Below are 17490 nucleotides of genomic sequence, written 5' to 3' on the forward strand. Positions count from 1 at the left end.
GGAAAGTGAACCGTACGGGACAGACATACAGTTGTAAAAATAGAGATAGAACGAAATATCAACATTACGTGAACCGTAACAATGTGGAATGACCTTTCCCGTGGCACGTTTAGTTCATCCTGTAACCTCGGACCCTTCAAACGTAGTATGAAAAAGCCTTTAGTGAGCTAGCATAGTGCGGACAACGGTTGAGAGTCGAACATGTTGACTCTGTTCGCTCAAGATGGTGTGGTCACGTGTCGTGCTATAATTAAAAAATATGCGGGAGATAACAAAGTTGTCTGTAAGTTTCTGTTCCAGTTTTCCGTTTTTTTTTTCCGAACTATTTGGTTCGAATGTCATCTCAGACCATTGCATCTTGATCTACGCTTGAAGGGATTGGGTGATCGCTTTTGACTTTTTCTGGTATTCAGGGTTTATAATGGTCGCTTACCATGCCGCGCCCATACTTTTTATGCTTAATTCCGCTATAAATTTTAGATTTATCGGACATTCTCTTACCATGACTTCTTATTCAGTTTACAGGCTTTTGTTTTTCTTTTATACGTTTCGCGACGTTGGTGTACAAACGGCGTTACCCGAGTTACATTCCGTTTTATATTAAAGAGAATGATTCTAATAAAAACAATATTTTAAATTGAACGGTGCCCGTGTACCGAGCTACGAGTTCTCCATTGGAAGCATAACTGTATTAATATATTACGTTTAAATAATAAATTAGGTTAAATTTATTATAGGAGTGATTTTTTTTTTATTTTTATATTGCTCAAAGTATATTTTTCTCTTAGTTTGTACTGTAACCACGTGTTTGTATGTTTTCGTGTATATTCTCAGATGTAACGGACATGATATGATACCATTGTAAGTGCAGTGTATAATATTTAACATTATAATTTATTTATTAATTTGCAAATTTGTATTTATTTAACGCCTACCCTCGTATTATAAGTATGGTGATGATATAAAAGCTAAAACAAATATAGCCTATTGCTAAAATCCATGTGAAAGCAGTCTGAAACAGGTTTTCGTTTTCAGTTTTTTACATCTTGAATGGCATTTGCCATTCAAAATGTAAAAAACTGATTTCTAAATAACTAACTTATCCTCAACTTATTTAAGTTGATGATAAGTTAGTTATTTAAAAAATGAAATAATACCCTTTAAAGTTAATTAATTTCAGTTGTTAACTGTCATAAGCCTTCCACATAGTTTTACTAGTAGTTGCCATTCTTGGCGGGCAGATTGGCAACCACAGTTAAGTTTTTAGAGTTGATATAAGAGGGACACTGCTACCCATCACTCGTCATTTATAAGTCGCTTCTTACGACACACACAGGAAAGGAAGGGGTGGCTGCTTCAATGCCGGTACACACTTGGCAATTTATTTTTACGCATATTTATTTATTTCTATTTAAAGATATGCCAAGATTTTTATGTATATGCTGTAAATAAAAAAAACTATTTTAAACAACGTCTCAAAATAGTATCATAGCAACATTAAAGAGTATATAACATTATTGACTTAACAAAAACGCCCGATCATTATTCGGTCGCTCGTACTTTGCCCTATTTTATGTGTACCAGTGTCACAGAGTCGATGTTATCGAGACGAGATAAACTGTTAGTGCAGCCGTGGCAGGAGCGAAGGTTCAAAGATCACAGACTGAAAGTAAGATTTGGTATATCACAATTACATATTAATAAATTAATTGTTGCGTTGGTTTGGTTTTTTACCAGAGGGAGACTTTGTACAAAAGTCGATTGCTTGGGTATCTCTGTCACATTCGTGTTTCTACCGTGAAGCAGTTGTGTTTGCATGACTGTGTTTCGGTTTGAAGGGTGGGATATGGCGTGAATTTACTGGGAACAGAGGAATAACACCTGAGTCCTCAAGAATGGCAACGCATGGGAGGTATCATGAGCGAAACAGTATACTCTGTTATGTCCATGGTACTGCTCATGTCTATAGGCAATGGTTACCACTTTCCATCAGGTGGGCCGTCAGCTTGTTTGCCATTCTAAGTTGTATAAAAAAAAAAAATTTGGAGAGGATGGATGAAAGAAGAATTACGAAAGAGATTTATCGAGCAAGAATGAATAGATATGTCGGTAGGGGCCGCCCTAGACGGACGTATGTTGACCAAATAGGTGACGTGCTGAAGAAGGGCCAAATTAAAAGTACCCGTAACCGGCGAGCGTGTACGTAAAGATTGATAAATGTGGAGGAAGCGAAAGAGGTTTGTTTGAATCGAAGCATTTGGCGTTCCATTGTTTCTGCCTACCTTAATGAGAGACAGGTATGTATGTATATATGTATGTATGTAAATTAATTGTTGACTTTTAGTGAAATGTTATGTTGTTTTTAATTGTTTCATAATCACTACTTCCTACCCGAAATTTAGTTTATCTCCCTTTCCATTTCAAACTTACTTTCGTAATTATAATTTAGCAAGCATTGAAATCTAATAAGACATAATTTCCAAAATTTTTACTTACCTCTTGTCAATAGACGGCAAATTTCAAAAGCTATCCCATTTGTGATTGCAGTGTGATTAAGACGTCAACTATAGATTCGTTTCTATATGTGACAGTTTTAGGCATCTCTAGTTGGGCGCAAAAATTGATACACACCTGTTCCCTTTATGCCCCTGCATTCCCAAACTTATTTTGTCTACTGCACACTGAGAATAATTTATTTTTTAGCGCCCCCATTTTTTCATCTGCTTAAAAACAACTATTACTTCAAGATCAACGAATCACCCACCAGGCCTTTACACAACGCCCCTATTTTTTCTGGGTCTCTTACCGGTCTCTTACTCTTTAGGTCTGCAGTGCCCACAAGGGGGCGTTATCGCCCACTTTGGGAAAGGCTACTTTAATTGTATGTAATGGAATTGTCTTATTTTTAGTATTTATTTAAGAATGGTAACCCCGCCTGCGCTTTCGGTATACGCTGGAGGGGCACCAATGAGAAATGACAGGCGACGATGAAAGCAAGTTAGCCCATTGTGATGAATTCAACAAAAAATAACTACAATGGTTCACAGGGGAAACTGCGTGGAGGTCGACCTGTAATTTGCTGGCAGTGAGGCTGTTAGACTCCATTACTAACAATTTCTTTCTCCTTAGTATAGACTGGTACCTTACCAGTGATGGATGAAGTCAGATCAACTGGTCCATAGTGTCTACCAAGAATTAAATACGACAGTTTCTAATGGGGATCTCTATAATTCTGTAATCACTCAGGTTGTGGAATGAGTTCTCTGCCGAGGTCTTCCTAAGAGACTACAGCATAGGGTTCTTCAAAAGAGCGGTAAAGAGGTTTCTTCAGGGTTGGCAGCGCGCGTGTAATACCTCTGGTATTGCAGGTGTTCATAGGCTACGGTAACCACTTACCATCAGGTGGGCCGTATGCTTGTTTTCCACCTCGGTGGTATAAAAAAATCATATAACATACTTGTTTACCAAATCTAAGGTAAAACTACACATTTACCTAAAAGTCAAATACATTTCCAATATTTTCGAGGTAAAATCAGCGCTGCCAGCGATTGACGATCGGCCGCCAGCCACGCGGCCGCACGTCGCGCTCAAACTCAAGAAGTGCCAACGGGAACTCGATAGGAAGGACAAGATACAAAGAGACAATTTCGGTTTACTGCAGCGGTTGAACAACATTATGAGAGCGAAACGACTGGACAATGAGTGGTCGAAGCCGTTACCCAAGTGAGTGTAATGTAATTGTAATTGATCAACAATTAGTTCTTTTTGGTCGGTTGAAGAATTCTTGCACTGCTAATAATAGGCCTCTCTCTATTGGGTGTTTTGTCAGTAGTTGTCACGCTTGGCAGGCAGGTTGGCAATCGCAGTTAGGCTTTGGTGATGTTTTAAGAGATAGACTCTTTATTGTATCCTCTATAAGATTTCCTCACCAGAGGGAGACTTTGTACAAAAGTCGATTGCTTGGGTACCTCTGTCCCATTCGTGTTTCTACCGTGAAGCAGTTGTGTTTGCATGGCTGTGTTGCGGTTTGAAGGGTGGGATATGGCGTGAATTTACAGGGTACAGAGGAATAACATCTGAGTCCTCAGGAATGGCAACGCATGGGGCGTATCATGGGCGAAACAGTATACTCTGTTATCTCCATGGTACTGCTCATGTCTATAGGCGACGGTTATCACTTTCCATCAGGTGGGCCGTCAGCTTGTGTGCCATTCTAAGTTGTATAAAAAAAGATTACTATAGTAAACTTATTATAAATACAAACAATTGCAACTGCTGCCCATTCCTCGACCATTAACTTTCCTTAATCGCCTCTTATGACATCCACGGGAAAGGAAACGACGGCCCATTCTATGCCAGGACGATACGGCATAGAGTAGGTATTATTTAGATATTATATCAAATTTGTTTTATAAAACTTACACATAGAATGTCGAAAAAAATTGACGGAAAATCAGATGGAAAATGATCAGCTATAGTGGTCTATAGGCATGAACAGTACTAATTCCAGGAACAAATTATTAACTGAGGAATGTAAAATATTAGCTTCTAATATTACAGTTTCCAACACAAAGTGGGTGTATTCTACGATGCGGAGTCGTTGCAGAGCAGGGTCACTGCGCGCACACTAGCCGACGAGTCGCCCGACCTCTCCTACATCAATGTAAAATGCTACGCATGCGAACGTAAAAAAGTAATATTTCTAATTTTATTTAAGCGCCTTATATTATGTACAGTCGTAGATGGGAAGACGATATCAAAAAATAGCGGGACACACCTGGAAAAGACAAGCGCAGAATCGCATTCAGTGGCGATCTCTGGGGGAGGCCTATGCTGGACAGCAAGACAATCTTTACGTACCGTTGTCAAACTTATTATAACTATATTGTAAGATTGTTAATAAAGGCTATTATTATTATGTACAGTGCACTGCTGGCTGGCTGTTAGGCCTGCCGGTGATGGAGGTTCACAGAAAACAGTCTACCTTTTTAAAGAAAAACCTTAGAAACTATTTCTAGTATATTCCAATCCTCATATACTGGGGGGGGGGGGGGGGGGGAAGGGATTGTTAGTAATGGGGTCTAATAGCCCCATTACTAGCAATATACCCTCTCAGGTTGACCTCCACGCGGTTCCCCTGGAAACCATCGTCATGTTTAATTCTTGTCGAATTCATCATGGTGGGCCAACTGACTTGTATTCGTTTTTACCTATCATCTTCCACTGGTGCCTCGTCGGTGTCCAATAGCGCGGGCGGGGTTACTGAACCATTTTCACCCATTAAAAAAAACCTCGTATACTTGTTTTGATGTCATGAGTTGTATTTTGGTTGAAATCAAAATAGACTTTATAAAATTTTATTAATTTTTCAATAAATGTCTCTATTTGTCCTGTCGTCTGTATCAAATATCGAGGACATCCTAGTTCGATTAAGTGTGCCAAACAATAAATCTCTGTTGATGGTAAATGACGTAAACACAACTTATTAATTTCGACGGATAGCGAGAGATTAACTCCGTACAGCGTTGCCAGAATGGGTACTTTTCGCAATTTTGGGTAATAAAATTCTGTTCGCAAAATTTTGCAGAAATTAGATTATTAAAGAAATTTTTAGAGAAAAGTGAAATGGGGTTGAAGAAAGAGTATTTTTTGGACAACTTTGGTATCTGTAAGATGTGTTAAGGTATATAAATATAATAAAATACAGGAATAACCGTAGCAAAACAGAAGATAGGATAAAGAATATAAGCTAAAAGGTAGAAAAGGAATTGTTTTTTTCTCGTCGTTTTACTTTATGGTACTTAGCAAAACGATACAGGTATGTGGCTGAGTAAAGGTCTTGGAAATCGTATAGATTTGGAGAAAAAAATATTAAGTTTGGGTAAAAATAAAAATTCGCATCTGGCAACCCGGCCCCGAAACATTTTAATTGTATTGTCGAATAACGGTCAAGTATACAACAACATAGCGTCAGACATTACGTCATGACTCGTGATCATAAATCATGTTTATACTATAGGCACATTTATTTCTGTTTTATTTCAGAAACACTACGATTTCAAGATGGACGCTTCAAAACAAAATGAACTCTTGTTGCCTTCTCTATTTTTACATTAAATAAAAAAATATTTTATAGAATGGGTATTTTATTATTCCTTATTTGGTCCTATTTGATTTTCTATACCACAAATTAAAATTTTTAATTTATTTATAATTGTATCTATTTATTACACTTTTTCTTGTAGTAGTGGGTAGGCAGAAATTTCAGTTGACTAGTATTATTTGGTTTAATTTCGTTATCATTAATTTACATGTGTATGTTTGGTGCGAAAGACAGACATACAGTCATCGATCTCCGACATAATCTCAGATCTATCTCCTATGAAGTCTTTGTCGATGAAGTAATTCCAATGTTTTTGCTTCAAATCCAACAGCTAGCTAATGTTATTCTATAAAAATGACCCGATGCAAATAGATGTAGTAATAATGTTAAACTGGTCAAGTGGTAGTTAATGCAAATAAAAAAAACGATGATATGTAATATTGGACAGAATTTATTGGCATATACAAATGGACTCTTTGTCGGAACATAATTTCATAACCATGATCATACGGCATTGCAGTAGGCTCTTGGGGCCGCGGTGTATTTCATAGTTATGTACTGAGTTAAAAAACGAAACATAAATACTATGTTATTTATATCAAAAAGCATCAAATCTGTAAGCAGAATACACTAGTCACATACGTCGTACGGTATGCGGAACTTAACTTTAAAGCTATCCACTTAGTGTCCATCGTCCATTATTAATTTGTATACGAAATTCGAAAACAAAGATGAAAATTTCAAACATCACAATAGTGTCTGTATCACAACGAAGCCGTAGCACCGGCTATATTTCATTTTACAACGCGAACTTTACCACGATCACGGTGCTAAGGCCTTTTTGCTCAACCGCCCGTTGAATCGACGAACGACAATTATTAACAATTGCACCGTTCATTTAAAAAAAAAACGTCGCTCGTTTGTGCGGCGTCACAAAATACATTTACTAGATTCATTCGTGGATTCATCGGGGCGAGTCGCGGCTCAGAGGGTGTGCTAAGCGTCCGTCCGGCCGGCTCGGGTTCGGCGTCCGGATCCGGACGTCCGGCCGGCTCGGGCTCGGCGTCCGGATCCGGACGGCCGGGCCGCCGACGTACTGCGACGCACCACGACAGCGTCCTCGTTATTAGAGTAATAATTTAAAATAGTCGATGAGGCTACTCGATTCTCGCATCAAGTGTGACGACACGCGAGCCGCGCGAGTCGAACAGTAGGAGTATAGACGATAGAGCGGAGAGTTAGAAGCGGAACCCGTCGTGTTGTCCGCCGGCCGTCGGCTCGAATTGGAAGCCTGTGTCCGCCGCCGCCGGCACCAGCGACGCGTCCTCCTCCTGTAATACACACGTGTTTGTTATTGTTTATGTAAATCTATGAAGTCCCATCGAATTTAGAGTATTTATTCCTTATATGAGTTAATTAAATTGTTTACTAAGTGCATCAGAATCCTTTCTTCTGTATTCACTTTACAGACAGATGATACAACTGAATCACTACTACTGGGCGCTATCTACTAACATACTGTTAGTCGAAGTTCATTAAACTTTATAGAATCTAATTTAGAGCAAAAATTTTTACTTTAATGCTGACTAAGAAACACTAGTCTCAAATATTTATAATTTGCGTAACCCAAGCTGTAGAATGAAGACGGAAGATAAAGTAAAGAATTACTGAGCAGTAATTAGCTTCAACACTGTTCATCATAGGAGAAAAGAATGTTCATTATTGTCCTTTTTCAATCAGCTAAAAAAAACACGAAGTATTTAATTACATTGTAATTTTTTTAAAGTATGTTTTCTCATTACTCCGCCAATTCTAAAACAATTTGGATTTTTTTTTATTTGAACAAATATACTTACAGAGTGGTCCCTTAAAAATTTAATCGAAACTTTATAGTTTAGTTTTGAAATCATAATAAGTAGTTTCACCACAATTAAAGTCGGTATATATTGTGACAACTATAAATAATAAAGAATGTTTCAAATTTTTAGACAAGTGGGAACAATATAACGCGTGCTCACCTCGCCAGCGAAGTACTGCTCAATGATATCGTAGGCCATCTTGTATATTTCCACCTTCTCGTGGCTCTGCAGCGCTTCGATCTTATCGATGCCGCCGCACTCCTCGATCATGTTGGCTACTTGCTCCGCATTCTCGCCGGCCATCTTCAGCATGTTGCTGAGACCGTCTAGCACGACCTGCGAACGCGTCATCCATTTATGTATTTCTTTATTGCACCATAAATAAAAATATACAATGACAATTGAATAATTCAAGTGAAATACAGTAACATAAATACAGATTGATATATACACATAAAGATACAAAAGGCAGTCTTATCGCTAGGACAATCTCTTACAGACAACCTCTGGTTATAGGAGAACAGATAGAAGTGGATAGGTGGTGGAAGAGTGAAATAATAACTTTTTCGTGCATAAAATACATACATTTACATACTCATATCACAATTATTCACAATGTATATGGCTGCTTGGACATCTGCCAAGTCCACACAAAATGAAAATTCTAAATCTGTGAATGACAGTAAATTTAATTGCATAACTGAAATGTTACAACATAATTTGTTGTTCGAAACACAGTATTTTTAATGTTATGGAGAGACTTTGTACAAAAGTCGATTGCTTGGGTACCTCTGTCCCATTCGTGTTTCTGCCGTGAAGCAGTTGTGTTTGCATGGCTGTATTTCGGTTTGAAGGGTGGCGTGAATTTACTGGGTACAGAGGAATAACACCCGAGTCCTCAGGAATGGCAACGCATGGGGGGTATCATGGGCGAAACAGTATTCTCTGTTATGTCCATGCTACTGCTCATGTCTATAGGCGACGGTTACCACTTTCCATCAGGTGGGCCATCAGCTTGTTTGCCATTCTAAGTTGTATAAAAAAAATATCTATGTTTGTGCGCTATGAAACACAGCTGCTTCACGGTTGAAACATGAATGGGACAGAGGCACCCAAGCAATCGACTTTTGTACAAAGTCTCCCTCTGGTTTATTTATTATTTTTTTACCCTCTATTTCCACCCTTACCAACAATAAAGTGACTACTTGAAAACTATATACCTTTTCAGGGTTAAATATGTCAAGAGAACATAGAATTAAATGATTTTATCTATTGATACTTACATTGATAACTTGAGTGTCCTTGCAGGCTAATAGATTACAGAACGGTGGTATAACCCCACAGGAGATAAGGGTCGCCACTTGCTCCTTGGAGCCACTTATGCTCAAGTTGGAAACAGCCCACGCCGCCTCCTTCTGCGTCTGGAACTCTCCCTTGCTGAGGTTCTCCACAATCTTCGGGAGCAACCCTGCGTCAATCACCGCTTGCACTTGGTGTTTGTTGCCGGCTGTTATATTTGATAAGAACCATACGGCCTCTTTGCAGATCTTTTCTTTCTGTAAAACAAAATGAATGAATGAATTAATGATAACTCTTTTGTTCTCTTGAAAAATGAAAAATTGTTCTCTTCCAAGAATGATACAGATTTTAAAGTTTAATAATATGTACACAAATAAAATGAATAATTAATTATATAAAAGCAAGATAAAGAGGCAACAATGCGCCTTATCGCTAAATAGGGATCTCATCCAGGAAACTCTTGGAATGTATTATGGGTGAAACATTATACTCTGTTATGTTCATAGTACTATTCATGTCTATAGGCGACGGTTACCACTTTCCTCTCAAATGGGCTGTCAGTTTGGTTACCATTCTAAGTTGCATAAAAAAAACCAAACATTTATAATTTTATTGACAAATGTTACATGCCCAGACAATCTATTAGTGTTGTTTTTGTTATAAACTTAAAAATATGTTCAATCATATAGGTTCATACAAAACAAAGTCACATTTCCTTTTTTTAGTAGTTCAGGAAACAATGAAATTTAATTTGTTAATTTAGTACCCACAGTTCTGCCTAGTTTGAGGTTATATAGCGGTATTTTTTTTTTTTACGACACAGGGGGCAAACGAGCATGCGGCTCACCTGATGGTAAGTGACTACCGCATTTCATTTCATTTCAATAGGTACACATTACAGAGAATTAACATGGTTACATTAATTTATACAGTACAATGTTTTGTTCAAGCTAATCCTCCAAAAATATGTACAATTGTATGTTTGTTTTGCGCACGACCGGCCCCATAATATCGGAAGGTGTTGTGATTACAGATGGGTAACATTCAATGTCTATATATTCAGTCCTTCTGGTTCTTAATTTAGATATTATATATCGAAAAACCAATATCTAATGTATATTATTGAACCAATATATGTGTTGGATAAAAAGAAGGGTAAAGGACAAAACTGGTTCACTTAGTCCCCCCGTGTAGGTCTTTTGTACGCGTTCTCGTTCTCTCTTTAAATTATCCAACACTTTTGTTGATTTGCATAAGGTGTCACTGTATGTTGCGCGGAGATCGCGGCTGATTGAATAATTCGCAACTGGCGGAGATTTATTCGTGATCTTAGCGGAACTTTATCAGCTCTACGCGCAGTTGGATTATAGACTGATTTTGTCCATCTACCCCCCAATGTGATCCCAGATTTGATAGGGAATATGGATAGGTAAGGAGGGTAGAAGGATATTGCGTTCGGAAATGTTTAATGCATATACAAATGATGAGATTATATTTACCAATATATGTATAGATATTGTGGCTACAATATGTAAATATCACTAGATATTATCCACCTTAAGCTGTGATGTGTTAAATTGCTAGATGACCATGGTCGGTAATCTAGCGGTTTTTTTTTGATGGGTGAAAATGGTATGGTAACCCCGCCTGCGCCAACGGGATACGCTGGCGGAGCACCAGTGAAGGGTGATAGATGAGAATGAGAACAAGCCAGTTAGCCCATCATGATGAATTCGTTAGGAATTAACCATGATAGTTTCCAGGGGGAACCGCGAGAAGGTCGACCTGGTTGGGTATATTGCTAGCAATGGGATTCTCAGCCTCCATAACTAACAATCCCTTCCCCCCGGTAATCTAGCGGTTATCGTCTAGTGGAAACTACACACACCTGATGTGAGAGTAATGCGGGGAAGTGTGACAGCGCGTCGCAGTTGAGCACCACTTGGGTCTGCTCATCCGTTCCTGTCACGATGTTGCCAACGGCCCTCAGCGCCGCCGTCTGCACCTTCACCTCCTTGTGGGAGAGCAGCGGGATTAACTTAGGAACGATGCCCGCTTCGATCACCATTTGGATTTGTTCATTGCCGCCATCTGTTAAATAGCTGATAGCCCAGACGGTATCCACGAGAATCTGGAAACAAATTATAGTAATGTAATCATCAGGGCCATAGCTAGATCCAAGTTTAAGGTAGAACAAAAGAACTTTTTGGTAGGGCAGAAGCCATAATTAAGTGAATTCGAAAACGCGAATTTGTCTATTGTTTTTGGGGCCTTTTATTTTAAGGTAAGGCATTGGGCCTTTTTAAATAGGGCATTGACCCTCAATGTCCCCCCCCCTCCTCTAGCTACGGCTATGAATGTAGTAAATCGTTAAAGAACTCCTTAATTCAAATCGGACCACGTTTATATAGACACTTTCCAAAATAGGTATTACAGAAATAATTCCCAACCTAAAAGACTAGAGGAAAACAGTCTTATTTAAATAGCCAGTGTTAAACACTTTCTATAAAATAAATAGGAACATTTTATTCTCGCATGTGGCAATAAATCAATCATTGGAGGTAGAAAAAAAATGTGTTGTTGGTGTACATCTAAAACAGAAATATAAAAATAGCGTTGTTGTTTAAAATTATTTTTTGGACGAATTTATTTGCACAATATTGAAACATATCGGAATTTAATACTGTTAATTATTGTCGATATAAATTACGCAAATTGTACTGACAATTTGCGACAAACCAACTGTGGTTTGTCGCTAAAAGGACACTTGATGATTCGAACATTTATATAATACTAGCTGACCCCGTAAACGTTGTTTTACCATTTATTGCGAAATATAAAAATCGCGATTAAAATACAGGGGTTGATCGTAAAACGATGAAAATTTTAAGTTGTGTGTATTTTTTAATGCTAAATCATAATAAAATAAAAATGGAAAAATTTGTTACAAAAATAAAAAATAAAAATTTGGGGAGGGTTACCCTTATCATTGAGGGGTATGAAAAATAGATGTTGCCCGATTCTCAGACCTACTCAATATGCACACAAAATTTCATAAATATCGGTAAAGCCGTTTCGGAGGAGTAACAAGTGAGTTGGTAACAAACACTGTGACACGAGAATTTTATATATAAGATATATTCTTTATTGCATTAAAACATATAGTAATAATAACAAATTATTAAAAAAGAAGTCGTATGAGAAGTCAAGATCAAAACCCATTGTATTTGTAACATTTACAAGGTAACCTTAGGTAACTTTAGCATGCTTTTATTATTTTCGCAAATAAAAGGGTAAATCATTTGACCATTGTTTGAATCTAGATAGTGACTTTCTTTAACAGTTTATCGTTATCGCATTTATTTTCAAACCTTGTCATACCTACAGTCCACTAAATCATATTATCGTACAATAATTAATTTAAGATTTTGCTCTGTAAAAAAGGGATTGACTCTCAATTGGGACAAAATTTGTCTGAGACTAACATCCCAATCAACCCTACCACCATAGGTTGAGAAATAACAATAATACAAACAAAAAAAAAAAAAATTGAAATGAAAAGAGAACTTGCATTTCGAAGTCTATTAAAAACATTATAGTATTGGGGTGAAAGGGGGAAGACGCAGTGCTTATTTTTGGACAAGTTTTAAGTTACATTCATCACTATATGTACATATAAATTTCCTATTTAAAATTAATAATTCAACAAAGATATCCTAGAAAAATTACTCAAAAATATCTAATCATCATCACACTATTTAGACAATTGTGACTAATACACACGGCCATTTCCAAAACTCACCGTTATGAATTTTTAGATAAAATATGACTGACAGCCATTGTATATAACACAGTATGTCAACAAAATCTAATTTGGTCATGGAGGCAATGACCCAAGAATGATAGTGCAAATTAATTGATAAGAACAGTACTGAATTTTCAGCAAGATTGTTTATCTTGTCAGTTACTGACAACAAAAAAATAAATACAAATATGATAAGGATACACTCAGACTAGTAAGAATCATGTGATAATAGATTTATAATATGTAAGTAATTAATTTATATTTTCCACATACATTTAAATAAATTATATTTCAATATAGTTTACATAGAAAGTGCTTTATTAAATTTTTCATAGACATTATTTGACATCTTCGTAAATTCTGAATGAATAATTTTAATCGTTCTATTTATATATTAATTTTAAATGTATTAAAATTTTAATATGAAAAAAAAAAATATTAGAATATAAAAAATAATATTTAAGTTTGTGTTAATTTATAAAAAAACATATATTTCAGCAATATGTTTAATTAAGATAGAAGTTCACCTGCCTAGAACTGACAAGAAACTAAATTAACTGAATAAGTGTGTATATTAACAGACTCTTAGAGGTACTATTAAATTAATGTGCATGGTAAACTGGTGGGATACAGTGAAATGAGTGATCTAACAAAATGACACCCTACATTGAGGTCACTCATTTTTAGATTCATTTAGCCCTAAAAATAAGCAAGTTGAAGTGGCAATGGACTGGTCATATAGCTCGAAGAACCAACAACCGATGAAGAAAAGTTCTCGAGTGGCGGCTCCATACTAGCAAATGCAATGTAAGCAAATTAAGGAGTGCATTAAGTTGCATTCTTGATGTCACTAATCAAAGACACGATGACATTTGACCTTTAACAGTTTAACATATTAATGCATTTAGAGAAATTATTTTACTTATGATTAAAATAACATTTAATTATTTACTTAAACATAATTATCTCTTAATATTCCACTTGACAACTAAAGGATCATTAACAAATATTTAAATTTTAATAATAATAAACTTTATCTGTATCTCCCATTCTTACTTGTCTCTTTGTGTATAATATATCACAGGCAGGAATAACATTCCATTTTCACCCATTAAAACAAAGGACTAGCTCATCCAATGGTAATGACATTTACAATGAAATATATGGCATGGAGAAGGTTTATGTCTATTCATATGCCTTGATGTCAATTCTCTGTTAATGCTATATTAATTTTCTATAATTCTATATTCAAATTTTTTTCAGTGTCACAAATGCCACATTGTAGAATCCCTGCAAGGTATTTGTGTGTCCAGTTTGCAGGGTAGGATTCAGTAGTCTTCACTTGCTTTAAAATTTCCAACACCCTTTTGTAATACAGGATAATCAATCATTATAAGTGTTGTATATCAATAACTATAGAATTGGTTCTAGAAAAAACACTAATATACAGATGTTAGCGTTTTTTCTAGAAGCACCCTCACTTTTATAACTTTTTATGGAAAAAGTTATTAATATGTAGAATACTAAAAGGTACAGTCTATATGTATGTACATAACATACAATCAAAACAAATTTAGAAAAAAAAAATGTCATGATTAATTTGTGTTTCTTAATTTGATTTATAATAACTGTTTTTGTATTCATATATAATTTATAGATAAAGTATAGATTATAATTATAGATAAATATGACGAAAAAAAAAATTCTTTATTGCACTTGTAAATTATATAGATAAGACATTGTATGTGTGTGAAAAATTATAGTATATTTATGTTTACCATGCACAAGAACACTCAGACTGAATATGCCAAAATGTATATAGGCAATTTTTTCCTTTGAACTGTACTTTATGGAGTGAAAACAGAGAGGTAACCCTGATTGAACTATCAGTATATGTAGGTGAGGCAAATACGAGTGATTATAGGTGAGAACCAAAGCAGGTATGCAGACAGAATTCGCTAGCATCTAAACACAATATTTGTATACCAACAAAACAAAGATAGGTGGAAAGGGACTTTTTTTTTTTAAAGGGTGATAATGGTATGGTAACCCCATCTGTGCTGTTGGTATACACCGGCGGGGCACCAGTGAGGGATGACAGACGAAGATGAAAGTAGATCAGTTAGCTCATCCTGACAAATTAAACTAGAATTAGTCACGATGGTTTCCAGGGGGAACCATGTGGAGGTCGACCTGACAGGGTATATTGCTAGTAATAGGGCTATTTGACCCCATTACTAACAATCCCTTTCCCCCCAGTGGAAAGGGACTGTTAGTAATGATATCTAAAAGCCTTACTGTTAGCAATATACCCTATTAACTTTTATCCATAACTTCATCTGCATGACCAGGATAAAAGGTAGTCTATATGCTTCTCGATCCCGTATAAGATGTGTATATAAAGTTTCATAATGATTGTTTAAACTGTTCAGGAGTCATAAGGTAACACACTTTCACATTAATAATATCAAATTTGTCATGATTAGCCAAGTATATACTTTGATCCTTAATAACATAGGATATTTCATTTTCATTTTTAAAATTATGTCTGTCAACAGAACTTTAATATATTCAAGACAAAAAAACTATTAAATGTGCTGAATTAATGTCATAATGATTGCAATACTTACATTGATATCTGTGTGCATAATTAGTAAATTCAGGGCAGGAACAATTTCTTGAATAGTCTTGACTGGTGGTGGAGGGTCCTTACTTCTGCATAAGTTGACAATCACCCATGTCACATTACGTAAAAATGGTATAGGTATTTCTAGCTTGATGAAGTTAAGCAGTGGCTTTACTACTCCTAGTTCAATTACAAAGTCTCGGAGAACTGGCCCATCACCGATAATATTGCCAAGTGCCCATACAGCTTGTTCACACACATTTTCATGTGGCGACATGAGCAGCTGAAGAAAGAAGGGCACTGCACCAGCGTGAACCACTTTAGTAGTCTGTGCGGAAGTTCCAGATGCTATGTTCGTCAATGCCCATGCAGCTTCAAACTGAAGTGTTGGATTGTCAGTTCTTGATAGACACTGAACCAGGATAGGGAGGATGCCGTGCTCTATCAAATCGTCGATTGGTGGGTTCTTGTCTGAAGAAAGCAGCTTTCTGCATTGCTGTACGGCCGCCAGTTGCGCATCGGGGTTCTCCATATTAGCAGCATTGATTACCAGTTCCTTAAGGTCAGTCGATGCCAAGCTCCTCTCGATCTCGTCTTCGTCCGTCGAGTCACTGATTGGTACATTACGACGTTTTTGCAACGTTTCTTCTCTTTTGTTCTTCCTAAGTTCAACTGTGACTTCGTTTCTCCGTCTGCGCATTTCCTAAAAAAAAAACACATAATTCATGTTGAGCCATTTTAGTAAAGGCTTTATGTTGAAATAGGTACATGCATGTGTTATTTATATGATTAAATACATACGTCGACATCTTTTCCAGTATTCTTGAATACATGCATGCGGTTCTTCGCCTGATCAGTCGCCATTTTATTTGTGCTCACAGTCTTTTTTTAAATATGGTAATTGAACAATGAAATAAAGAATAAACATAAAATAATGTTAGACGAAATTAAACAAACATGTTTTAACGGCACTACACGCGTCGGTGATTCATTTAACCTCGTAAAACACAGAATATTCTATAACACACCACGCAATAATAGTCCGTTTCCGTGTAAAATTTTTCTTTTTTTTTTCAATAAGAAATGACGGGTGGTCGGTAATCATAGACTACCATCTTTAGTGATGTGATTAATTTCAATCCATTGATTTAGATTACCATTTTGTACTTTTTTTATAATGAAATCGATTACGAATATGAACTTAATCTAAAATATTATATAGGCATACCTTGCGTACCCGAGACACAACGAGCCAAGTGATGGAGGGCACTCTTTGATTCAGTTAGTATAACAATTTTTTGTATATTTAATAATTGTTATCAATTCAGCTTTCATTAACAGACATTTTTATTAAATTTCCACATTACAGCTTTTCTAAACTTCAAATCAAACAGTGCCGCCTCTATACCTCGAGAATCTTTTGATCCATCTGTATATACTTCATGAAATTCCTTATAGGACTATACACTATACATATGTCTTCAATATATGTATGTACAGTGAGATATTTCAAAACAGAACCATTAATATTAATAATAAATAATAAATAAATGAATAAAATGAATATTACGTTTTACGTTATTGACATCTTTTAGATCTAAACACAAACAGGACTTCACATCAATGGATGTAACCCAGCTATATAAAATATACATTATTAAGTAAAGGACTTCTGTAGATATTTTCCTCTTTGAGGCTACTGTCTACATCAATTAAGATGGGTTTTATTTCATCATACTAATTATAATACGAAACAGTTATTTGATAATAAGTTTACTATCGATTGCAATTTGATTAT

The 17490-nt window shown here is 36.1% G+C and overlaps 2 protein-coding genes across 2 annotated transcripts; one reads left to right on the forward strand and one right to left on the reverse strand.

Annotated features, from left to right (window-relative positions):
• Nucleotides 1-1541: 1541 nt before the first annotated feature.
• Nucleotides 1542-6123, forward strand: LOC113512711 (uncharacterized). Its single transcript, XM_031907909.2, has 4 exons — nucleotides 1542-1669; nucleotides 3527-3723; nucleotides 4561-4693; nucleotides 6046-6123. Exons 1-4 carry the CDS (start codon nucleotides 1574-1576, stop codon nucleotides 6115-6117), a joined length of 498 nt encoding a protein of 165 aa, XP_031763769.2. The 5' UTR covers nucleotides 1542-1573; the 3' UTR covers nucleotides 6118-6123.
• A 413-nt stretch (nucleotides 6124-6536) lies between these two features.
• Nucleotides 6537-16782, reverse strand: LOC113513844 (importin subunit alpha-4). The gene is made up of 6 exons (XM_052902578.1): nucleotides 16494-16782; nucleotides 15697-16395; nucleotides 11150-11392; nucleotides 9246-9518; nucleotides 8122-8298; nucleotides 6537-7434 (listed from the first exon to the last, which is right to left on the reverse strand). The coding sequence occupies exons 1-6, from the start codon at nucleotides 16554-16556 to the stop codon at nucleotides 7342-7344; spliced, it is 1548 nt and encodes a 515-aa protein (XP_052758538.1). The 5' UTR covers nucleotides 16557-16782; the 3' UTR covers nucleotides 6537-7341.
• Nucleotides 16783-17490: the final 708 nt, after the last annotated feature.

This window comes from Galleria mellonella, unplaced genomic scaffold, assembly GCF_026898425.1.
Source record: "Galleria mellonella isolate WM207_F2 unplaced genomic scaffold, CSIRO_AGI_GalMel_v1 utg93, whole genome shotgun sequence".
In the NCBI taxonomy this organism is placed as follows: domain Eukaryota; kingdom Metazoa; phylum Arthropoda; class Insecta; order Lepidoptera; family Pyralidae; genus Galleria; species Galleria mellonella.

Bases quoted from the DNA above. Each gene is read 5' to 3' on its own strand.
- LOC113513844 (XM_052902578.1), bottom strand. From the start codon at position 16,556: ATGGCGACTGATCAGGCGAAGAACCGCATGCATGTATTCAAGAATACT. The intron at 11,393-15,696 runs GTAAGTATTGCA...ATTTGTTTCCAG, and splicing joins TTATGCACACAGATATCAAT to ATTCTCGTGGATACCGTCTG. The intron at 8,299-9,245 runs GTAAGTATCAAT...ACGCGTTCGCAG, and splicing joins AGGACACTCAAGTTATCAAT to GTCGTGCTAGACGGTCTCAG.
- LOC113512711 (XM_031907909.2), top strand. From the start codon at position 1,574: ATGTGTACCAGTGTCACAGAGTCGATGTTATCGAGACGAGATAAACTG. The intron at 3,724-4,560 runs GTGAGTGTAATG...CTAATATTACAG, and splicing joins TGGTCGAAGCCGTTACCCAA to TTTCCAACACAAAGTGGGTG. The intron at 4,694-6,045 runs GTAATATTTCTA...GTTTTATTTCAG, and splicing joins ACGCATGCGAACGTAAAAAA to AAACACTACGATTTCAAGAT.